The 25737-nt window shown below is 34.6% G+C and overlaps 2 protein-coding genes and 1 non-coding gene across 3 annotated transcripts; 1 reads left to right on the top strand and 2 right to left on the bottom strand.

Moving 5' to 3' along the window:
- The first annotated feature begins 65 nt into the window (after positions 1–65).
- Positions 66–17421, top strand: LOC144841345 (adhesion G protein-coupled receptor L4-like). Its single transcript, XM_078697652.1, has 18 exons — positions 66–269; positions 390–489; positions 685–792; positions 1148–1242; positions 2159–2302; positions 2512–2614; positions 2987–3067; positions 3863–3923; positions 4316–4418; positions 4523–4590; positions 4912–5023; positions 6391–6494; positions 7125–7230; positions 10874–11094; positions 12916–12982; positions 13376–13473; positions 13830–13998; positions 15601–17421. Exons 1-18 carry the CDS (start codon positions 144–146, stop codon positions 15685–15687), a joined length of 1953 nt encoding a protein of 650 aa, XP_078553778.1. The 5' UTR covers positions 66–143; the 3' UTR covers positions 15688–17421.
- Trnaf-gaa (transfer RNA phenylalanine (anticodon GAA)) lies at positions 14516–14588 on the bottom strand. Its single transcript has one exon. It is a non-coding gene; the product is annotated as a tRNA-Phe (tRNA).
- A 4089-nt stretch (positions 17422–21510) lies between the features above and the next one.
- LOC144840014 (uncharacterized) lies at positions 21511–25504 on the bottom strand. Its single transcript, XM_078695630.1, has 4 exons — positions 25408–25504; positions 24311–24685; positions 22866–24178; positions 21511–22767 (listed from the first exon to the last, which is right to left on the bottom strand). The coding sequence occupies exons 2-4, from the start codon at positions 24657–24659 to the stop codon at positions 21823–21825; spliced, it is 2607 nt and encodes an 868-aa protein (XP_078551756.1). The 5' UTR covers positions 24660–24685; positions 25408–25504; the 3' UTR covers positions 21511–21822.
- Positions 25505–25737: the final 233 nt, after the last annotated feature.

Raw genomic sequence — 25737 nt, forward strand, 5'->3', positions numbered from 1 at the left:
CTAGGGAATAAGACCTTTTTTCACCATTGTTATTATTTATTATTCCATTAGAATGCGAACCTAATTGGAAATACCAAAATGAACATTGTTACTACCTATTTAACGACAATAGTTGGGAGAATGCATCAAACGAATGTGAGAAAATGAACTCAAATTTAGCATCAATACATGATGAAACCGAAAACAACTTTGTAAAGAGCTTGTGTTCTCCTAACACACACTGCTATATTGGTTTATATAATATAGAAACCGTCAAAGAAAATGTAACTGTAAGTACTATAACACGTTCATTTGTATTAAAAACTTACCAACCGACAGAAAATGCCTGCTAAATTATTGTGTCTATAAAGTCAATAACATTGAAACTAATGCTCAATTTTTTATCATAGCTTTCTGATGCAAAATTTGTTTGGCTAGATGGTACGAACTTAACATTCACTCCACCATGGAAAACTAGGATCAAAACTTTTGATTCTTACAAGGAATACGGTGAGAATACTTACACCAGGCAAGAGTGAAATTCACTCTTCCCTGCTTACACTCAGAATACATATTTTAAATCAATCACCAGGTTCATTTGAAAACAAAACATGAATAAAAAAAAAAAAATATTCTAGTTAATATTCTTCATTTACTAAAAACTTGTATCATAAAGTTAAAGTAAATGTTATTTTTATTATCTAGGTGTATCAATTGAATCAAAGAGCGGCAAATGGTGGAGGAGTAAAACATACAAAAATCCAAAATGGCACGAAGGATTCGCAGTATGTAAAAAAAAAAGAAACTTCGTAGGTATGCATCTGGCAGAATTTATTTTTAAGCTCATAGGCATGTTATGGTGCACGTAACAACATTTCAGCGTATCTGTTGTCGTATAACATGTTGACAGTTTTTAAGAGAACGTAAATGAATAGTAAACACGAAAAATGAATGGATAAATAAAAGAACAAAACATGTGAATACATTGTTGGATGGATTGGTATAACGTAAATTGACGGATGGATGAATAAAAAAAAATCGGAGACGATGGTTTTTTTATTTTTTGTATAAGAAATAATGCAAAACCTCTATTCAATTAATGAATAATTTAAATGGAAATCACTACAGCCTGTTGATAAGAATTGCAATATTATCTCATTTCCATTAGATGTTAGGCCTAGTATTGCATTTGAAACAATTGTGGTGACGAAAATCATGGACATTACGTCATTGGATGATGAAGAATTTTCTAAAATGGCACCGGTAAGAAATGTTGTTTACAAGAGACTATAAGATTGATCTAAGGCTACTTATATTTGACATTGACACATACATTTTTAGGGAGGGGTGTTCAATGAATTTACTACTCTTCGAGTATATTGATCCTCAAGGAGAAAAGGCTGTTTATAACCATAGGCACGAAATAGACTTTCAAAATACATCTACATACATTTTTACGTTATTTTTGTAGGTGAAGAGACATTTATTAGAATGTAAATTAGGCCTAGAAGGAAATTTCATGAATTATTAATGAGTATGGTTATGAATATTAATATAATATAGTTATGACGCCAGTCCATCTTAATATATATACCAAGTATACTAAATATAATAACGTTTAGTTCGATAAAACCATCAAGCACGCTGTATCATGGTTTCAAAGATTTACATATTAAAATTGAATTATCCTGACGGTGGAATAAGGCCAGGTTTTGAATCACGTACATAAATGTGCCAGCATGTGTATAATGTATTAATACAGCATAATATGATTTAGCCTGTAAGTCTATCTTTAGACTATATACAGCATAGACAGATGGATACCATTAATAAACAAAGAAACTTAAAACATAGCATTTATAACAATTATTAATAATGAAGCAGAGATCTGATAATCTCATTAACAGGTATTATTCGAATCATATTTTAATAATACAGTTTTCCATTCTAATTAAAATTGTGTACAAGTATACCAACAGTTAAAATTAAACAAATATTTTAATATAGATTAGGCCTAATATCCAGAACGAATCAATTAAATAACACATTTTCCTACTATGATCTAAATTAATCATGGACAATCAAAACTGAAAAATACTTTATCTTATTTTGAATTCATTCAAAATATATAAAACTACGTTTACTTGGAATTTATTGTGAAACAAATTAATTGATTTAGAAAACGACTGCAGAGAACAAGCATACAGATGCGACAATGGAAATTGGAACAAAAAGCAGCGGGAAATATGGTTACCAAACATTGAAAAACCTGTTGTCTTTGGCAGACTTAAGGGGAAGCGGAGAAAAAGGAACACCAAAACTGGTACGTGTTATTTAGAGCTATACCGTATTGAATGCACTGGCATCATTTGCGTATACTTTTATGGAGAGAGGTGTCCATAAATTTCTAAACTTTTCGAGTTTAATCTTGCTCCTCAAGAAGAATAGTCTATGATATTAGTCTATTTATCTAGGTAACGCTAGGCACAAAACAATGTTCATAAACTGTAATCATATTATGTTACTATGTAGGAGTTGTTTCAGTTGTCATTATCTGCAGACATCATAGGACAATCGCTTCTAAATGAGTTACAACCCGGTCAGACTGAGAGCCAAAGTAATTACAAATATTTGAGTAAGTAACTATCAATTTTATTATTTAAATTTTTATTTATTAAATTAACATAATTTGACAAAAATCACGTGACATTACATATGATTTGGTATCTGTATCAATGTTATCAACAAATATTATAAATCCAAAAGCAGAGTACTGAAAAATGCATCGATAGACTATATATTCATATATTTTATAACATAATTATATAGTGTTTTCTATTTTATCATATTTTTTTATTCTTTAAATATTACAATAGTTTATATATATAGTGCTCTATGTATATATTTGCCTTCTTTAATGCGTTTATATTTTTGTGGAGAAAACTGATCTAACTCATCTTTTACTGTTTATACTTTTGAAATAATGAATCGGGTTTTTTTTTTGTAGATACTGCAGTTCTTTCACTTAACAACAGAAACTGGTCTGATGTCGCAGATGAATTAACATTTCAAATCGACGTGAACAATTGTAAGTTGTCATCTATATATTAACGATTTGATGAAATATTTATTGTGTTCGCATAATCCTAAAGAGAATTGCATATTCTTTGGCTGAGCAATGAGAGACTGGGAACTACTCTGACGTCAGAGTATTACAAAATATCTAACTTACTTCTTACGTAAAGCTACTTCATTGTAGTTAGATGTTTATCAATAAGCATGTGAGTTACAATCTGTCAACGGACAACAAACAATGAAATGTAGAGATGATGAATGGTGTTTGATGGTACTGTACAGGCCTAGGCCTATGTGGTTTGATCTTGCTGAAAATTATCGTAAACATACCAAACGCTCAAGCGTGACGTGAACCCGGTGACATGTATAATGGAAAACCCCGGACTGCGCTGAAGTTCGGTGGATCATCAGCGCAAGTTTATCCTTCAATTCATTTACAATGCAATTTCCGGGGACCTAGGAATACAGGTCCATATTCTTAATATTGTCTTATTATTTGGTCCAGCTGAGTAGTTGGATCGCGGTTTGGTACCAGGAACCGGATTTTAGGCCACGAAATAAAATGTTTGCGGAACTTCTGTAAGAGTGTTTCATTACACAGTAGTCATATAACACCTAAGGGTGTCACCTTAACATCCGCGAGTGTTTCCCAAATAAAAAGTTGGCAGTGTTTAGGCCCCTACACATTTCTCAAGTTCGTTTTAACGAAATTGTGACTGTCAACCTTTAGAAAAATAAGGGTGTCCTAAAAGGAGGAGTTCTACAGTAATCATTATTTTTTACGAGGAAATTTAATTTCCAATTACAGGTTCAAAATGCCATGCCGTTGTTCTAAGTGTTGACTTGCAAATCATCAATGCTTCCAAAAGGTCAATATTATTGAATATTATTATAATAGAAAACATTAGATTCTCATTTAGATTTTCTAAAAGTTCGATATTATTATAGCAAATGTTGATGGTAAATTGTCTCACAATTTTTTTTAAATGGTCAATCGCCTATGATGGTCATAGGCGGTTGAAATTCTGGATCATACCATTTGATTACGGGGATGTTCGATTAATTTAATTCTCAGTTTTTGAGAGAAGTAAGCATAATATTTCGGTTTATCCAGATAACACAAAGAGATTGTAGTTACATTTAATTTTAAATTGTAATGGGAAATATACTAAGTGTACTTCATATCGTAAATGTAATTATATAAGTTATGATATATTTTAAAATTAAAAACCTTTTCTAATGCTCTGTTTGTTTATTTTAGTGAATTGGAAGGAGTGCAAATGGTTGGTCATTTCACGTCAATAAGCGTTTATTCTAATCGTACAAAATTTGAGATACAGAGTACATCGTTTACACAAAAAAAGGTTCATTTTGAGATTATTTTAATTCTAAATAGTCAATTTCAGTTAGTTAGTTGCTATTTTATTACATCAACCTAATTCAAATTTGTATTTTTGTATACTTACAGGCACTAGCAAACTATATTGAAGACAAACCATTAAACGCAAATTGTTCTTTCATCAACAACACGTACGGGTGAGTGTATTAGACCTACTGTTTAGTTGTGTCAAGGGTCATTTCAAATAGTATTATTATACAGAATTACAATTATGACAGGCTAACTATGATAGGCTAACTATGATAGTAGCCTCTATTCACTTCTTAAAATAGGAGTATGTTTTTACATTGGTTAAAGTATACACATTTTTGCCTGTATGTTTTTGTGTCTTTTGATGTGTTTTTTTTAGCATGTTTGTTTGTTTGTTTTTTTTTTATATATAATATTTTTATATATTTGATAATAAATGCTGTGCAAGCAGCGCATGCATTCATTCATTCACATTGTTTCTATTTCAGGAGTTGGTCCACAGATGGATGCACCACTGAAGTAATGAGTGATGGAGACGTGAAATGTGTTTGTAACCACCTCACAAGTTTTGGAATATTGCTACAGGTCAACTCATATAACGTATGTAATCATATTGTTAATACGTACGCGATAATTGCACATGTAGAGACACAGGACCAACCGACAGACAGACAGACGATTTCTAGTACAACAATTAGGGGGAGAGTGAGAGAGAGGTGGGGGCGGGAGGGGAAAAAAGAGAGATACTTTTAAAGAAATGCTGAATATTGTATAGCCTATTTCAGCAGGAATCATAAAAAAAACACGATCATTACTAAATTTCTAATGACATTTCAGACTTCCCTGTGTGATTGATTGATACATTATACACATTATAACAAATAAAAACTACTTAATTGTAAACTTAAGCACAATGTTTCATTGAGTGGCACTTGCTGATTAGAGACGAACGCATAATGAATAATTAAACAAACAAATGCACAAGTTTACTAAGGTAAAGGCAGCATCATTAATATAAAAGTTTACTTGTGGCAAAGAATTAAATCTAATTTACATAGTTTGCACAGCGATACACCTCCAGGACAATTTGAATTTTTATACGAAGAATGATGCGATATAAGCCATTAAACATGGTGTAGCAGAAATATACTCAGATTAAAAGTAATACACGTAAAATGCTTATTCTGTATTATTATTAGTCTAAGCGTAACAAGAATCAGCATTTATCATATTATCTTGGGAAAGTTAAGCACCATTGATTTGAAAACGAAATACGTTCTTTGTCACCTTTTACTGAGTCACGGAAACCTCCGTAAGTTGCGGCTTACCACCACCATCAGCGTTACGTACGTAGGAATAATTACTAATACACAAAGTCCGTACGCAATGTATAAAAACCGTTGAGATGAGATTTAGGAGTTTACCCATCTTAATACACGGGAATGAAATGACGTGTGTCAATTGTGCGCAACTTGGAATGATAATCATTATTGGATTTAGAATCGGGCCTTGGCACATTGGCTTACCGAGTTCTTCGCGCGTCGCAACCAAAATATACACAAAAATACTCTTTATGGATGCGGATGAGAATAACTGTATTAACTGGTGACATATAGGATATACATATACATGGTGACGATGAGGATAACACGTTAAGGATAATATGTTGAAAACGATTTTAATGATAATTGGGGCAAAGAAATCCATAATAAAATAATGATAAATGTAGTACAGTGATAGAATCAACTATAACATAACCGATGTCTTTTCTATAACGGTTTTTAATTTTAGGCTGAAATTAAAAACCGTTATAGAAAAGACATTTTATATAGGCCTAGAGTTTTTCAAAGAAACAATGATAATGTTTTTTTGAAGACACTCATTCGCATACCAAGATATGTTTATCGCGATATTATCAGAGAACATCGATTTCTTTTATATTGATATTTTAACATTTTTTCTCATAGAAATCATACACCGATATGATTGCGTTGGATACGATTAGTTATGTGCTATTGTCAATATCTCTGATCAGCCTTGTATGTCTACTTTCCGTCTATTGTTTCTTCAGGTGAGCTGAATTATTCATTACATCTATTCCATAATTACAACTCTTGCCTAAAGCTATTGGTTTGCCATGGTAACGATAGCTACTTATTGCTTTCAAAACTACTAAATCTCAGAAAGGAGCCAAAGTAGGCATAACACAACTTTAACTTAACTTACTTTTGCATCGACCAGTCCATTTTGTTCCACAGTTATAAAATCCAAATTCAATGCATAAAACGAACATTTGCATTTTAATTATCGCATATAATTCCTTGATATCGCAATCAAACTGAGAAAATTGTGTTGATTCCACTTTATACGCCAAAAGAAAAAACAAACATTTGAAGACATATAAATTCCATCAAAAATTCAAAAGACAAACAGTGTTCTCTAATTATATAAACGTCCAATGTATTCCGTTCAATTTTCACTCTTTCTACCTTTCCACGTTGCACCTGTTATTGGTAGCCTTTACATACCACTTATACTGAACAGTTTGTAGCGATCTTCATCTCTGGTTGCCGGTTTGACGTGCAAGTTCGAAACTTGTAAAGTTTCTATTCAACGAATACTACGCTTATGACATTTTTTAAAATAACGGAATATAGGTTGAATTAAATAATAGAAATTTATAAAATATCTTTTTTTTCAGGGATTTGTGGAACTCAACACGTATTTTCATCCATACAAACTTGGTAATCAATCTGATAGCTACGTATACGTTGTTCCTGTCTGGCATCGACAGCACATCAAAAAAGGTACTTCATTTATTATTATATAACACCTAAATAAATTCCTGTCATTTGATTGGACGAATGTTGGTCACATGTCATGCAATAGTACGCACTGTTACAACCGTTAATGTAGAACAACCCACCGCTTATGTAGTAAATAAAAATCAACACCAGCTAATGTATATATGCTTCTCATAATCGACCACCTCTCGTAAGGGATCACCTCCTCTCATAAGGGACCACTTCTCATAATCGACCACCTCTCGTAAGCGACCACCTCTCTTAAGGACCACACCTCTCGTAAATGACCACCTCTTTTAAGGAACCACGACCTCTTTCTCTCTATTAAAGGACCGCTTCTCATAATCGTCAGTGAAGACTCTTTTAAAGGACCACCTCTCTTAACGACCCCACCTCTCGTAAGTGACGACCTCTTTTAAAGGACCACCACCTCTATTAAGGGACTGCTTCTCATAATCGACCATCTTCCATCACAATGACCTCTCGAAAGTGACCACCTCTATTGCGACGACCACTGTCTCTGTTAAGGGACCGCTTCTTATCATTGACCACTTCCGAGAGGTGGTCGATTATGATAAATGGTCCCGTAAAAGAGACGGTGTTCGTTCAATAGAGGTGGTCACTCACCAGAGGTCGTTGTGATGGGAGATAGTCGATTATGAGAAGCGGTTCTTTAATAGAGAGAAAGAGGTTGTGGTCCCTTAAAAGAGGTGGTCACTTACGAGAGGTGTGGTCGCTAAGAGAGGTGGCCGCTTACGAGAGGTGGTCGATTATGAAAAGCGGTTCCTTATGAGAGGAAGTGATCACTTACGAGAGGTGGTCTATTATAAGCAGTGGTCCCTTAATAATAGAAACGGTGGACGTTCAATAGAGGTGGTCACTTACCAGAGGTCGTTGTGACGGGAGATAGCCGATTATGAAAAGCGGTCTTTTAATAGAGAGAAAGAAGTCGTGGTCCCTTAAAAGAGGTGGTCATTTACGAGAGGTGTGGTCGTTAAGAGAGGTGGTCGCTTACGAGAGGTGGAAAGACTGATAGCTAAGTAAAGATTGATGCTTGCATGTTACAACCGCTAATGTAGAAAACGCCAGCTAATGTCGAAACAACCGTTAATGTAGAACAACCCACCGCTTATGTAGTAAAACCTCCAGCTTATGTAGAAACACCAACAGCGTATGAGTAAATAAAAATCAACACCAGCTAATGTAGAAACAGTCAACAGCTTATGTAGTAACGAAAATTGCCTCCCAGCTTATGTAGTTACTATCGCCAGCTAATGTAGAAAATGTTATATATTTTACAAAAATGTCTCATTTATGTGCAAATGCATCGATCTTTACTTAGCTTAGCTATCAGTCTTTCCACCTCTCGTAAGCAACCAACTTTCTAAAACGACCACACATCGTAAGCAACCATCTCTGTTAAGGGACCGCTTCTCATAATCGACCACCTCTCGTAAAGGATCACCTCCTCTCATAAGGGACTTCTTTTCATAATCGACCACCTCTCTTAAATGACCACCTCTTTTAAGGGACCACGACCTCTTCCTCTCTATTAAAGGACCGCTTCTCATAATCGTCAGTGACGACTCTTTTAAAGGACCACCTCTCTTTAACGACCTCACCTCTCGTAAGTGACCACCTCTTTTAAAGGACCACCACCTCTATTTAGGGACTGCTTCTCATAATCGACCATCTCCCGTAACAATGACTTCTCGAAAGTGACCACCTCTATTGAACGACCACCGTCTCTGTTAAGGGACCGCTTCTTATCATTAACCACTTCCGAGAGGTGGTCGATTATGATAAATGGTCCCTTAAAAGAGACGGTGGTCGTTCAATAGAGGTGGTCACTTACCAGAGGTCGTTGTGACGGGAGATAGTCGATTATGAGAAGCGGTTCTTTAATAGAGAGAAAGAGGTCGTGGTCCCTTAAAAGAGGTGATCACTTACGAGAGGTGTGGTCGTTAAGAGAGGTGGTAGCTTACGAGAGGTGGTCGATTATGAAAAGCGGTTCCTTATGAGAGGAGGTGATCACTTACGGGAGGTGGTTGATTATAAGCAGTGGTCCCTTAATAATAGAAACGGTGGACGTTCAATAGAGGTGGTCACTTACCAGAGGTCGTTGTGACGGGAGATTATGAGAAGCGGTCCTTTAATAGAGAGAAAGAGATTGTGGTCCCTTAAAAGAGGTGGTCATTTACGAGAGGTGTGGTCGTTAAGAGAGGTGGTCGCTTACGAGAGGTGGAAAGACTGATAGCTAAGTAAAGATCGATGCTTGCACATGAATTATAGACATTTTTGTAAAATATATAACATTTTCTACATTAGCTGGTGGCAATAGTAACTACATAAGCTGGGAGGCAATTTTCATTGCTACATAAGCTGTTGACCGTTTCTACATTAGCTGGTGTTGATTTTTATTTACTACATAAGCTGTTGGTGTTTCTACATAAGCTGGAGGTTTTACTACATAAGCGGTGGATTGTTCTACATTAACGGTTGTTTCGACATTAGCTGGCGTTTTCTACATTAGCGGTTGTAACACGTGCACTATTAAACGATCGTTTAATAGAATATTATCATCTTCATCATCATCATGCGTTAAACATTGTAGTGCACGTGCAATGCAGGGCTTCATATAATGTTTTATCTTTTGGGTTTTGAATCTTTGGTGTTCATTGAATCCATGATAATCACAATCAATCTTGGTTCAGAATTTATGTTTTGTTTATTAGTATAGAATTAATGAGTATACACAAAATTGTAAATTGTAAATATTAAAAAGCTCGTTAATATTCATATCATTGTGTAATATTTTGTTTATATGACGTCATTAGTGTCCTTCATATTCCTTATTACAATAATAATATTATTCATCACTTATTTATTGGCAATATAATACGGGTTCACTCCATCATCATCACACACGCGCACAACATCATCTACCTGATAAATACTCGTTTCTCTTACTTCATTAGGCCATCGCAACTTGTTATATAATTCGGGTTCTCTCCATCATCATCACACACGCGCACAACATCATCTACCTGATAAATTCTCGTTACTCTTACTTCATTAGGCCATCGCAACTTGTTATAATTCCATCGAAAAAATAGCTACTGTAATATTATCTCTCTCAATTATCATAATAATATTTAGGCCTACATTTTAGTAACAAGCTTATGTACTTTCTGTTGACATGATAATACTCTACTCAATGACATGATGAGAAATGATATTTCGATACCATAACATACATGGAGAAAAACAGATAAAACCAACAAAAAACAATCATTGCGTATGGTACCAGGGATAGATTTTTTTTTTCAATATTTTTCATTGTAATACAAACATTATTAACTGTGTGCTATTGCTTTTGTACATTTTATATAGCGTAATAAAAAAATTAAAATGCAGGGCCCCAATGGAAACCAGTTTTTAACTGTTTGGGCTACCCTGGGTAGCCCAAAATGTAATAATAATAATAGCCCTCTAAATCCTCAAAAAGGATTTACATCCTGAGGGATCCCCTTAATTAACGCCTTCTAACAAAGTACATTATACAAAAATACAAAAATGAGTATCTTAAATAATGTTACATTTTGTATATATTAATAATGTTATTGTTTACTTTCCGTATATTCAGGTTTGCTTAAGTGTTGGAGTCTGTTTACATTTTACCGTTCTCAATATGTTTATGTGGATGATGGCAGAGGCCGTATTCATAGCTTTCAAAGTCACTAAAAGCTTCTCAACCAGGCAAAATGTTCCTCGAAACTATTTCATAGTATGCTACGGTGTATCGGCATTAGTTATTGTGACCACTCTTTCTGTTGACGTAGATGGAAATTACAGATCGAGTTCACCGTAAGTAATTGATACAGATGACCTCTATTAAAGGGACACCTGAGCCTTCAGGACACAACAACCTGTTCCTTTAATAGGTGTCCCCTGAATAGGTAATGTTAAAACATACAATGCCTCTTGTTCGTTTCACGTGTCAGTGTCCCCCTTATTAGAGGCATCCCATTAAGCAAGGGGTTGGCTGAAAGTGTTAAAACATACAATGCCTCTTGTTCGTTTCACGTGTCAGTGTCCCCTTAATAGAGGCGTCCCATTAAGCAAGGGGTTGGCTAAAAGTGTTAAAGCGAAATGAATAAATAAATAAATAAATAAATAAAATAAAACATGCCTCTCTTCGTTCCACGTGATAGTATCCCCTTAGGCACATCCCATTAAGCAAGGGGTTGGCTGAAAGTGTTAAAACATATTGACTCTCTTTGTTTCACGTGATAGTGTCCCCTTAATAGGGTGTCCCTCTTGGATAGGGTCCCATAGGAGGGGTTCTACTGTATAAGCAGTAATGATCAGACGGGCAGTTTAGTTAGATAATTAATTAATATAAGTTGGCGCCAACATACATGGTGGGTCATGATTGTTCATCAGCCGTTCATGATCGTGTCTGAGCTTGCCGAATTAAAATCGAATTTATTGGGGAAATAGATATCATGACAGTGGAATCACCAGCTATTAACGAGAAACATAATCGTTTAACAATTTGCTACGGGGCGCAGTTTGCTGAAATATATATTTGCATGTCCACCGTGCCCTGTGGGGTTTATTGCTTAGAAGCCATGACCAGGGTTATGGACCAGTCTCGTGAAATTGCCGCGTATTTTGCCACGGTATACGTCGCAGTAAAGTGCGAAAGTTTCGTGTGAAAAGAATCCTTTAATGAACTTCCCAATAGTTAGATAGTTAAAATGCGATAATATTTACAATCAAACGAGTCTGACGGTAAAGCTTTCTGATTGGCTAATCGATATTTTATACAGATGATAAATTGTTATAACCAGTTTAACACAGACAGGTGATTATATGAATGCTAATTACATCTTCAATATTTTAAATATCTATATAATTAGCCTCGAATTAAATGGATTTGATTAACTATCGGAAATGCTCACGTTCGTAACCGTCGAATCATGTGACCGTTATTTCCGATGACCTTCAATAAAATAATGACCTTTACATGTATACATTTAAAAGAAAAAACAATGGTAAACAACTGAAGAAAAAAATAGATAACGCTCCCAACGCTGCAATTAAAATGAAACACGACATTCTATGTTAGGCTTTCATTTAAGACTAATGGCTGGTATTCGATTTCCTAAAACTTGGTTCCCACCTGTACTCAATGCAACGACCAGTTTAAAACACAAGTATGGCGCGCCAAGCTGTCACTTATTAAAGCAATAGAGATATCTTAGTTTTTAATAGAGATATCTTAGTTTTAAATAGAGATATCTTAGTTTTAAATAGAGATATCTCTATTAATAGAGATATCTTAGTTTTAAACTAAGATATCTTTATTTTCGAATAAATGACAGCTTGGCGCGCCATACACAAGAGACAGTTCAGACTGGTCAATTAGCAACATCCAATAGAACAGCCATTTAAACTTTGCTTCACACTTCACACCACCTAAACACTGCCCGGTCGTTTATTATTATACAGAACTGGCGGAAAAGGGTGCGCGTGATTCTGACTGACACTTAGAATGACTTTTCGACTTGTGGCTCATCGTGAAAAGGTCGGCGTTTTCAATCTATAACGTGCGCGGTTCGAAAACAGTCAGTATGGCACAAATAACAGTATAATATAGTATAATCTTCTTTTGCATTTCAGATGTTGGTTAAACGAAAGCAATGGAGCAGTCTATGCTTTAGTAATACCGGCTTTAATTATAATTACGGTAAAGTGATATGAATTTGACTTCCATCATTTTTAAAAATCCTCATTAACATAAGTAACATTATCAATGACGTCATTAAGAATCAATTGATCCGTCATGTGAAATTCCTATCGGAAATCAAGAGATAACTACTTACGAACATTTACAAAAAAGTACACAGGCCTACCGGTATTCGTTGAGGCATTGCCGTGTTTGAAATCCGGAAAACATCTCAGTACTTTGATAAATTAGGCCTCGGTACTTTTTTGTAAGGTGATGATTGATTGTTCAAATCTTGTTAAGTGCTATCCAGTAATGAATAAAGTGCGAAATCATTAACAGTCACCAGGCGTATCCTTATTATCAATTCATATCAATCAATAAATTTCAAAATAACATGTTGTTTTGTTACAGGTGAATATGATTATTTTAGTGAAAACGCTAAGAACTGTCTATTTGAAGTCCAAATCAAGACAAAGCAGAAATGAGAAGAGTTTTAATGAGAGTACATTGTAAGTGCCACTGTTAGGACGCAACGCAAGCACGTACGCGTAACGCGAATAACGTTTGAACGTTACAATAGGGAGATTTAAAATAGTATGATATATTTGTTTTAAATCTCCCTGGTTACAACTGCTTTTTGAACATCATCATTATTCATATCATACTCTAAGATAACCCCGAGTTAAAGGTTTAGAATATAATTATATTACAATTTAAAACGTGTTATGTAGGTTAAATTTAATTAACTTTTGGTAATAAACACACAACACAAATATCGATGGATTATCATAACGTGTAGTTTGATAAATGCGGAAAGTAAATAGAACGTGTCAAAATAATTAATCATAATTAATCTTCTTTTTAGAAAAACAATGAAAGCGACGATTTTTCTGCTTCCTGTTTTTGGAATTACTTGGGTTTTTGGACCGTTTGCCTTTTCAAGCGCAAGCATAGTATTCGAGTATATATTCGTTATTCTGAATTGCCCTCAAGGCCTTGCAATATTCATAGTGTATTGTGTCATGGATGTAGAGGTAAGTATCTTAATAGTCCGCAGAGACATCATCATTTTGTTGAAATATAAATAAAAATTTTGATCATTATTATTTTTCTAATATGCAATCTCAGTTCAATTTTATTTAGTATTCTTCACACAAACACCCAGATATATATGCACGTTTAAACAAATTAGAAATAAACACATCAATTAAATCTAAATAAAAATAAATGCTGTATTTTGAAAAAAATGCAGACCGACATGCTATTTAATGTTTCCGTCCGTATTGAATATACAGATAACTCGAGATTTTAATAAGCTTTTGTGACGTCACAAATAATGATTTAGATTTTCATGTAAATCGAGGTATGGTATCTTAGTGCAGGGACCTTCAGATCTTCGGTCTGACGCTCTCCCAACTGAGCTATTTCGGCAGTTGATAATTCCGGTGTACATAAATAAAATATTATACAAAAACGAAAATGAATTTACTAAAAACCGTAATCTTTGATTTAACTTACAATGCACTAAAGAAAAAAATTGTCGTAGACATATGCCGAAACCCGGGATTGAACCAGGGACCTTCAGATCTTCAGTCTGACGCTCTCCCAACTGAGCTATTTCGGCAGTTGATAATTCCGGTGTACATAAATAAAATATTATACAAAAACGAAAATGAATTTACTAAAAACCGTAATCGTTGATTTAACTTACAATGCACTAACAAAAAAATTGTCGTAGACATATGCCGAAACCCGGGATTGAACCAGGGACCTTCAGATCTTCGGTCTGACGCTCTCCCAAATAGTAATAACATTCGATAACTTAAAAATTACGTTACTGTGCAAAAAAACACACAAACCGTACAATACAAAGCGGGTTAGGCCATGTAAAATATAATAATTAAAATGTCATTGCAATTAATATTTCATTGCAATAATTAGCAACCATCATTGATTTTTGTTTTATTTTTCTGATAATCTTGATTATGACGTCATAACAAGTGATCTTTTTTAACATCATCATAATTATGCATGTTTTCCAATTAAATTAACTCAAACCTAACAGTTCCAAATGCTAATACTGTAAAACTAAAGGCCTATCAAAATGGGAATAGTAATGGGAAAACCATTTATGATTATGGAACCAAAGATGCCGATTGTTTACATTGCCGTATCGTATTCGTATAAACAAAAACAAATTGTATATATCTACACGATTAAATGTCCTCGTGAACGTAATTACGTTAAAAGCATATGGAACAATACTTTGCAATAAAACAAATAAATGACAGGGCACCGATCATTTTAAACAGCATGTGTGTAATGTAGAACCCGTATGACAGGGGAGCTTCTCGACCCAGAGAGTCCCCCTGAATATAGGGTGTAGTGTTAAAGATATTGCTCCTTATTCGATCCACAAGAAAGTGTTGGTGTAGGGGTGTCCTCTGAATAGGGATTGGCCCAGTGAAACATAATTATATTGTTCCTAATTCGGTTCACAGGAAAGAGTTCCCTGAATACGACTGTCCCAAAGGAGGGGTTCTACTGTATATTGACTAATAAAGGTGGTGCTTCGATTTCTTTTTGCTGTTTTATGTTGTAAATTATGTTCTAATAATTGTTTTTTGTCGTAACAGGTTAAAGAACAATTCAACATATGGAGAGCAAGATCAAAACGACTGAAAGAAGCCAAATCTCTCACGCAGCAAGATTGTTCTGTTTAAAAAGTGCATTTAGACAAACGGCCTGTTCAACAAGTCTTACTAATAATGATAAAGTACATTCATAACGATCTGTTTAACAAGAAGCCACGTACCTAACACAGCAAGATTGTTCTGTTTAAAGTGCATTCAGACTAACGGTCTGTTCAACAAGTCTTACTAATAATGATAAAGTACATTCATAACGATCTGTTTAACAAGAAGCCACGTACCTAACACAGCAAGATTGTTCTGTTTAAAGTGCATTTAGACTAACGGTCTGTTCAACAAGTCTTGCTAATAATGATAGAGTACATTCAGAATGATCTGTTTAACAAGAAGCCACGTCTCTAACACAGCAAGATTGTTCTGTTTAAAGTACATTTAGACTAACGGTCTGTTCAACAAGTCTTGCTAATAATGATAGAGTACATTCAGAATGATCTGTTTAACAAGAAGCCACGTCTCTAACACAGCAAGATTGTTCTGTTTAAAAAGTACATTTAGACTAACGGTCTGTTCAACAAGTCTTGCTAATAATGATAAAGTACATTCATAACGATCTGTTTAACAAGAAGCCACGTACCTAACACAGCAAGATTGTTCTGTTTAAAGTACATTCAGACTAACGGTCTGTTCAACAAGTATTGATGCTAATAATGATAAAGTACATTCATAACGATCTGTTTAACAAGAAGCCACGTCTCTAAAACAGCAAGATTGTTCTGTTTAAAGTAAATTCAGACTAACAGTCTGTTCAAGTCTTGATGCTAAATGATGGTCATTTTTAAATTATAATTTAAACTATATAAAGCTCTGTCTACACTATAAACTGTAAATGACAAGAAAATGTGATATGCACCATGGACACGATGGCGTCATATTACTACCATATTTTGGGCACATCATTTTGTTTGTCAAATCAAGTTCGATAGTGTAGACAGAGCCTTTAGAAAGAAATTTCTTTAAGCTATTTTCATTTTTTTTTACATTTTAAATTTGTATTTATTTCATTTTGTATAGCCAAAGATACAAAAAGTAGCCAAATATTGTGTCATATTCTAACAATATCAATGTATTGTATGTATAAACGTGTAAAATACATTAAAAGTAAAGCCTAAATCATATTATTCGATGTTATTACTACCGTGCCACACGCTTTGTTTTCCAACTAAATCGTTTATAGGCCTTTAGTAATTAGTTCTTAATAATACAAAGTGTTCAATGTACAAAATGTATGGACGCCACTGAGTAAATCCCAACACTGATGGAAATAAAAAAAAAAAATGTATATAAGCCTATATATATACGATCAAAGAATTGGAAAATAGGAATAATTGTATTTAAAAGGATAAACCTTTTAACACTTAAATGGGGTATGGGGTTGAACCAAGGCTCCTGGTTACACCACAAAGTGTAATAATAGTCGTTATGAATATTAAACACAATATTCTGTAACACAATATCCACAGCTCGAGTTTTAGAGACTCGAGCTGCTTTTGATTCTCGATTTACGAGATAGCAGTGTGGATTACCAGGTTGTTAACTAGATTAGCCAGTGGCACATACACACACAAGTGAGACCTGAAGTACTCTAACTAGTTCCATACCGCAAGAAAGTGTATCAGGCACTGAATATTAATTGATGTGATATTTTTTATCCATAGTAAATATTTTATTCGCACATAATCAGTGTCGTTAAATTTGTTTAATTTATAACACAGTAAGTATTTATAATAGCCTATATAATGTGGATTGAACATGATGTTTGTAAATTCACAAAAATACTCCATGTTCATAACAAGGACTTGTTAAATAAAATAAAGTTTAAATTCTGGTAAAACGAGTAGTATGAATGTTATTATAAATATTCATATTTTAGTACAAGATAACAGATACGACCTTTGATATTATAGCATGTATTTAATCATAATTATAAACATTTCAAGTAGGCTGATTGAGATAACGCTTACAATGATTGTGCCACGAATTCGGTAGCAAAATGAATGCAACGCGATTTACAGAGGTTAACTGTTTCAAAGAAAAAAAGCAGGTTATTAGCCAAATGTTCCACGTTTTAAAACAACTTTGTCGTCCATAAGTCTCGATTCCATAAACTCATTTCACACTGCGTTGTCATTAATCGCCGGAACCGGCATCCGGAGAATACGGCCCAGATTTGTTGGTAACATAATGCGTCATGTATAGATGGCTATAAAGATCGTTTCAAAACACGTATTTATTTGACATATTAAACCATTCAGTAAAGCATCATAATTGTATTGTAGCACCGCCGGTCACAATTATTATCCAACGAAGCCAATTTCAGGAACCAAACGTCACAATAGGCTCCAACAACGTGTAAGGACGGACAATAACACAATGCCGCGGCAACCTACATGTAGGTCTACTTGAGACTTCGGAATCTGTGAAAATGTCTCAATATTCAAATAACATTTTCTTAGGTGACAAACAGCTCTCTATTAGTCACATTAATACAATCGAAAGATAATAATCTTCGAAATTGGCACGCGCTAGGTCTAGTGTATGTATAGAGGGCACTATACTGATTTTGTAAATTATCATTTCATGGCATTTCAAACATCATTCACTGTAAAAAAAAACTTTTTTTTTTATCATCAATCATCATCTGAACTCGCCTTTAATAGTAGGCCTACCGTTTTAAATTGAAAACAAAATAAAAAAAATTAAGGTTGGGAAGGGGAGGGGGTGTGCTGGTTAAATCTATTATCCGTTAATGTTTAAATATTAACAGTCTAGACACGTGTTACGACAGTAGGCCTATTTACGTAAATAATATTCACCTAAACTATTACCGTAGATGCAGCATCATCACTAGTGAAAATAATATCATTTAGATAAAAATTAGAAAAAACCTTCCGCACTTCAGTGGGATACCAGCCTGCGCCAACAGAGGCCTATTAGACTCCGGGCATTTGTTGGTTATTATAATAACATCACCCAATAACAATGGCCGGTGCAGCATAATGTACGTACTAGCTTTCTGATTCTGAAGGCATTAATGGAATGTATCGACATTACATTACATATAGGCCTAACCATCATCGATACAATATAATTATTAAATTCAAATGATGTTGCGCGCGTTGGCTATAAATGGCCTTCGAATCTTAGACAGCTTTAATTGCCAAACTGATTAGGTACACCACTGACTCAGTACATGATTATGTAGGTTCAGTAGGCCTATACCTGATTAGGTATTCACTTAGCCTCCTATACAGGCTCTTAGCTACTACCGTAATTAAACAGTGTGGCATTCAGCTGAAAGAGTTAGTGCACACTGGTATCACGACGAAAGTGTTTCCGGCATCTAATAGACAGCTGTGTAATCTTTTTTATCCACAGTATATATTTCATTCGCACATCAACAGTGTCATCCTATTATATCATGCCATAAATAAGTCTACTTTTGATTAAAATAAATGTTATAAAGGAAAACATTTCAGGGCCGTAGCCAGGATCTGTCAAGGGGGTGGTGGTGGGGGTGGTTTCGGACACTAAATATTTGGGCTCCCCCCCCCCCCTGGGGTGGGGCCTGAGGCGAAGCGAATTTTATTAAATGACACCCCTAGATGGCCGGAAAAGACACTCTCATGCAAAACGATCGTACTTGGACTCGTGGACTATTTAAAGGACGATAACATTTGTTGCTCTGTGCGGAACCGCCGATTGTTTGATCATTTACTCGGTATTTTGTTTTGCGTTCAAGTTCAATGCGAATGTACGTCTAGGAGAAGCCCCGAAAAAAAGCACACTGGGTGAAGGCAAATGCAATTCTTATTATAGCTCTATCTATAATATTTATTTACAGCAATTTGTTGAGGAAATTAAATATGCCAATGTAAATAGGTGATATTGATACATTTGAGTACGTATCGGCTGGTGGTCTAGAAAAAAATAATCGGATGCCATAATGTGAACTACAGTACATGATACCATAGATATTATAGTGTAAAATATTAATATTCACTATAATCCTAATACATTATACTTCATAGCCGGCCACACATAAATACTGATGTATGTCGGAAGGCTATATACTTTATGCATGCTGCCTGACTGCCAGTGATCTAAACAATAATTGGGACGCAGTTGTCTGGCGGTGTCCTTTGTACGAATCGTTCGTGGTGCCCCAGCTCGCTGTGAGACGCGTCAATATCATGTTACATGCAGGGACCAAACATTTATTTTTCAGGTTAAAATCGGCAATTTATTTGCAACTCTTAGAAATTTACAGACACGTATCGCTCGAAGTACGCTCATACAGGGAAGAAGGTACTGTATGAGTTGTTCCGAACGAGTTTACGAATTTTTCAATTTACGAACAACTTTTTGTACTGTGGGGCACGTATTTGGAGGATTTTCGGAGATGAGGGTGAGGTATTGGCCATGTCGGGGATGGGGGTTCGCAGTCGGTTAAGGGGGGTTCGCTGTAAAGGGGAACCATAAAAACCCCCCCTGGCTACGGGCCTGCATTTCTAGGCCTGGTATGTTGAATCATTAGATCATTCAACAATGAAATTGTTGCACTTGCAACACATGTTTTTAGTCGCATGCAACGCGACTCTATAGCTCACGATGTCGGTCGGTAAACACTAACTCAAATTTGCGCACCCGACTGCAGCCATGTATATGGCCTTGTTTGGGAATATGTAATAGGTCCATGGTTAAAGATGTATTGTCCCTTTGACTAATTCCAAAAAAATAAAAAATAACAGATTTCGAAAAAAGGTAGGTCATTTTGAAGTATCTTAATAGTTATTAACTATCACCAAAAATTTGTCGAAAAAAAAATCATTTAACTGAAATACAGACGTTTTTTGTTAAAAAAATAACTTTGACTGGAAGTCAAAGTTTTCGATCAAAACATATCCCATAATGAAACGCGCTTGTTTGGCTACTCTGTATGCATAATCATAAAACTTCCTCACGATCTGTGAAAATACCTTTTTCAACCGTGACGAGTTGTAAACAATCCTAATTAGCATATGCATAATGCGTACTCGTGGTTTGAAATCTTTGTTTACTTTCGCTCGCGACGATTTTCCAGACGAAATGTAATCAAACTAATTTACCTGTTAATTACGTAAACTTGTTGCTTTTGGCTCGAATTTTCGACTTAAAGTGAATAACTTTAATATTACTTTGATATGGCCAATTTAAATTTAGAATATTTTGACCTTCATTTTTTTGTGTTTCAAGGGACAATACATCTTTAAATTAACCTACTCCCCACCGCTGAGATAAGAACATTTTAGGAATAATGGACATGTTATGGTCTGAAATTGTACTCATAAAAATCCCGGCTGGTTGGGATTTCACTCTCACAGAACGTTTTTTGGGAGTGTACAATGTTTTTTATAAACCTACAACTCTCTCCACCATTTATGGTTGGAGTCGGCTGACTGAACACAGATTGGTGCCGTTTAAAAGTATTTTCTTTACAAAAATCATTGTTTATATTTTAACTCATAATTTTAGCTGCCATGGAAACTAAATTTAACAATGACTATTATTTTCCAGAAAAACACATTCCTTATAGGGATTTAGGGGTGGAAATACTGTACAACCTTTCTTAATGTTTAGGTCAGGAAAAATGTAAGGCAAGACGAACCTCAATTCCTCCAATTTTACTTTACCCCTTTTTTTTCTATTCTTAATATATTCAATTTTCACAAAAATATTAGCCCCCAGCCCTTCACACTGATAACGTGGGTACTTTTGCACATCATCAAGTTCATTTTTTAAATACTGTACTTTATAGTTGGCCTAGAATTCACTAAAAAAAACCATTATCATCATGCATTCATCTGAATTCACGTTTAATAGTAAAATTGCCAAAAAGAGCTATTTACAATTAATTTCTATTCAGTCATATTATTTATGTACAGTATGTACAAGGCCTATTCACAGTAAGATATAAAAACACATTCCCTTTTAATAGTTTAGTTATTTTACAAAGAATTTCATTAAACAAATATATATATAGTCCAATTGATTCTACTTGCATCAGGAAAATAATGAATGAGCAGTGAATTTACCATCCTGAATTTTAAATGTACAGTACTGATCTGTTTTTCATCATACCTCCAATAAAAATATTTACAATTTGTTTTCTTATTTTTCCGGTTTCTCTTTCAAATTATCCTTCTTTTTCTTCTTCTTCTTTTTCTTCCTGTTTTTGTCCTTTTTCTTAATTGGTATCAGTCCTAGATCTGTCTCCATGGTTCCATCAGACAATAAATGCTGTACGTTGTCCATCTTGTCTTCCCAAGCTTCAAAGTCAAATAAATCAAAAAAACTCTCCTCATCCTCAACAAATTCAATTGCTGATTTCATTGTTCTTGATGGCGTTTCTTTTTTGACTTTTTTAACAGTTGTCTTTTTTGCAGGACTCTTCGCTTTTTTCACTGAATTTGTGTCAGTTAAAGTTAATTTGTCGACCGACTTTTTACTTGTACTTGATTTTCGTTTTTTCTTACCTTTTGATAAATCTGTATCAATTACTTGCTCAGTATTTTGGTTAGTTTCTTTGACTTCAGCTTCATTTTTACTTTTAGTAGTTTTAGTTTTCTTATCCTTTTCTACCTTCCTAGAATTTCCTTTAATTTGCTTACTAGAAGAATTTCCGATATTCATTGAAATTTTTTCTTTTGATTTTTTAGATTTTTTATTTGATTTTACAGACTTCGCTGTCAACTTTGTATCACTACCTGAATCAGTTAAACTCAATTTAAAAGTTGGTGACGTTTCTGTCGACAATTTCTGACTTGATGTTTTTTTACTACTTTTCTTTTTCTTGTGAGATTTCTTTTGTGATACCTCTTCCTCAGGTTGATGCGATATTAACGATTCAGAATGGTTTTTAGCATTGTTACCGTTACCTGTAATTGCCTCTTCTTCATGCTTTTTGGATTTCTTTTTCTTTTTACTTTGTTGTACAGCCACACTTTCTTCATTGGGGGATACAGCATGTTTTTTAGGGCTTTTACTTACTGCATTATTAATGTTAACTTGTGGCACCTCAGCATTGGATAACTTTTGTTTTTTCTTTGGAGATACCTAAAGGGCAATTCAGACAAAAAATGGTTGATAATGGAGGTTTGTGATCTCCGCTTTTAAGTTAATTGAAATAAAAATGTAACAAATTGATACTTTACCTTTTCTTCTGAAACTCTTTTCTGACCACCTTTCTTTTCTTTAACTGTTTTATCACCCTGTTTATTACTAAAGGTATTACTATCATTTTTGGTTGAATTTAACGTCAGTTTTTTACTAGGGGAGTCTGTAGATGTGCTTTCACATTGGGTAACAGTGTCCTTGTTGGCCTTTTCTTTTGTCTTCTTTTTCTTGTGAGATTTTACTTCTGGTGTTGTTTTATTACCCTGTTCATTTATAAAGGTATTACTACCCTTTTTTGGTGAGGTTACTATAAGTTTTTTACTAGGAGAATCTGTAGACGTGCTTTCACATTGGGTATCAGAAGGCTGATCTGCAGTAACTGTGTTCTTGTTGGCCTTTTCTTTTGTCTTCTTTTTCTTGTGAGATTTTACTTCTGGTGTTGTTTTATCACCCTGTTCATTTATAAAGGTATTACTACCCTTTTTCGGTGAGGTTACTATAAGTTTTTTATTAGGAGAATCTGTAGACGTGCTTTCACATTGGGTATCAGAAGGCTGATCTGCGGTAACTGTGTTCTTGTTGGCTTTTTCTTTTGTCTTCTTTTTCTTATGAGATTTTACTTCTGTTGTTGTTTTATCACCCTGTTCATTTATAAAGGTATTACTATCCTTTTTCGGTGAGGTTATTATAAGTTTTTTATTAGGAGAATCTGTAGATGTGCTTTCACATAGAGTATCAGAAGGCTGATCTGCGGTAACTGTGTTCTTGTTGGCCTTTTCTTTTGTCTTCTTTTTCTTATGAGATTTTACTTCTGGTGTTGTTTTATCAACCTGTTCATTTATGAAGGTATTAGGCTTACTATCCTTTTTCGGTGAAGTTATTGTATGCTTCTTACTAGGAGAAGCTGTAGAAATGCTTTGAATATAATTAGGCTGATTAATGTTGACAGTGTTCTTTGTTGATGTTTCCGTTACCTTCTGTTTCTTGGGAGATTTTACTTTTGTTACGTCTTTGTTTTTACCAACAAAATATTTTTCTAATAAATTTAATTTTGTGGCATCAACAGCAGCCAGTTCCTTTCTTGTCCAATCACAACTGGTTGAAGCTTTTCCTTGCGACGATGTCTTCTTTTGTCCTGATTTATTTATATTTAACTGACTTTGAGAATATGTTTCTTTGCTTGCATCTTTTTTAGGCGACTTAATTTTTTTGTCTTTATGTTTCTTTCCAAGATTATTAGTAGTTAATGGTGACATTTTTGCCAAAGAGAAGTCCAGGTCAGAGGATGAGCTTTGAGAATTGAATAAAAATGAAACATTGGCTACTTTTCCTGTCGAAGTAGGAGTAGAATCTAAAAGAAGAAAAAATCAATGTTAAAAAAAAATGAGTATAAGCAAATTTATCTAAGTAGAAAACAGGCTAAAGCTGTACTTTTGTTTATGACTTCTTAAACATACTGTAATATAATACTGTAATTACTTACTTAAAGTGTGAAATTTTGGAATGGAAGACATAGCATTAGATCTCACTGGTGACCCAATTTCCTCTCGTTTTCTGTGCTGGTTATTATGTTTATGTTTTTTTGAGTGAGGCCCACTGGATTCAGTTTCTGCATTGGAGCTGACAGATAACTTGCGTTTTCTTGACTCCTTAATGATATCAGTAATAGGAGATGAAACCATATTATTTGGAGTTGGTATTTTTGGTACAACATCAAAACCTAGTATGTTTAGAGCCTGTTTTAATTCTGCAAGACTGGTATTAAATACATCTCCTCCTTCTGAGGCTGCAACCTCTGCCTTATCTTTCTTCTTCTTCTTGCTTTTGCCCATTGTACAATTTATAAACTAGTCAATTTCTGAAAATAATTAGGGATTAATTAAGTTTTTCTTTTGTAATTTAAGACTGACAATAATCTATTGTTTTGATTGTGCAAAAAATGAGAATGAGCACACATGTAAAAATAGAGTGCTAGGCCTAATAGTAAATGAAATGAGAAAAAAAAAATAATGAGCCTCATGATTGTGGTGGATTATGGTTCAGTACTGAGTAGAAACATTTTATACTACTCCTAAGGTAAGGCCTAACTAATAATTAATAGTACTAATTTAGTATTATATTAATATTTTATTTAGGCCCTCCCCTACCTAGGGAGTAGGAGGGCCTAGCTAGGGTGAACCGGGGCTAGGCTAGGCCTATTGTTTTTAAAGTAATGGCAGATAGATGCAGTCAGTAGCCTACTACTACTACTCTACTAGGCCTAGCCTTAGGTCGATTATCATGTATTTCTGTAGTAGGTCCAGTCTAGTACTACTACTCTAGAATGTAGCCTAGCGCCTATTAGCCTAGGCCTCTAGAGTCTTTCTGGCCTAGGCCTAGCTAGCTAATAAGCCTAGGCTAGCTAGGCCTAAACTAGGTCTAACTAAGTAGTAAATGGGAAGCCAGACCAGGCCCCCACTCAGCTAGGCATAGCTATCTAGCCTAGCACTACAATTAGTAGTATAGGCCTAGTATAGCCTTGCACTACAATTAGTAGTATAGGCTTCCATATATACATAATAAAAGGATTGAATAACTTACAGTACAGTATAATTTCTAAATTCTTAGCACACATGCTCCGATTCTCGCGTGTTAACCCGCCGGCCTGATGCCTTCAACGACCTATATTTTCAGTTTTAGTGAGGGCGCTAGACCAAAATAAACAGGATTAGTTGACACATGGAGTTATAATCCATGGTTGACAGCTTCTTTCTTAATTTAGTAAGTTTTGGTAAAGAAATAATTTTACAAATGAATGATGCACAGGATAAAAGTACAAATATGCGCGAGACGAAAAGGTAAGAACCTTTATAATTTAGACTTGTCTCGAGTGAGATTTTTTATTCTGTGTTTTCACTGCATCAATGAGAC

Source organism: Antedon bifida, chromosome 4 (assembly GCF_963402885.1).
Source record: "Antedon bifida chromosome 4, ecAntBifi1.1, whole genome shotgun sequence".
Classification (NCBI taxonomy): Eukaryota; Metazoa; Echinodermata; class Crinoidea; order Comatulida; family Antedonidae; genus Antedon; species Antedon bifida.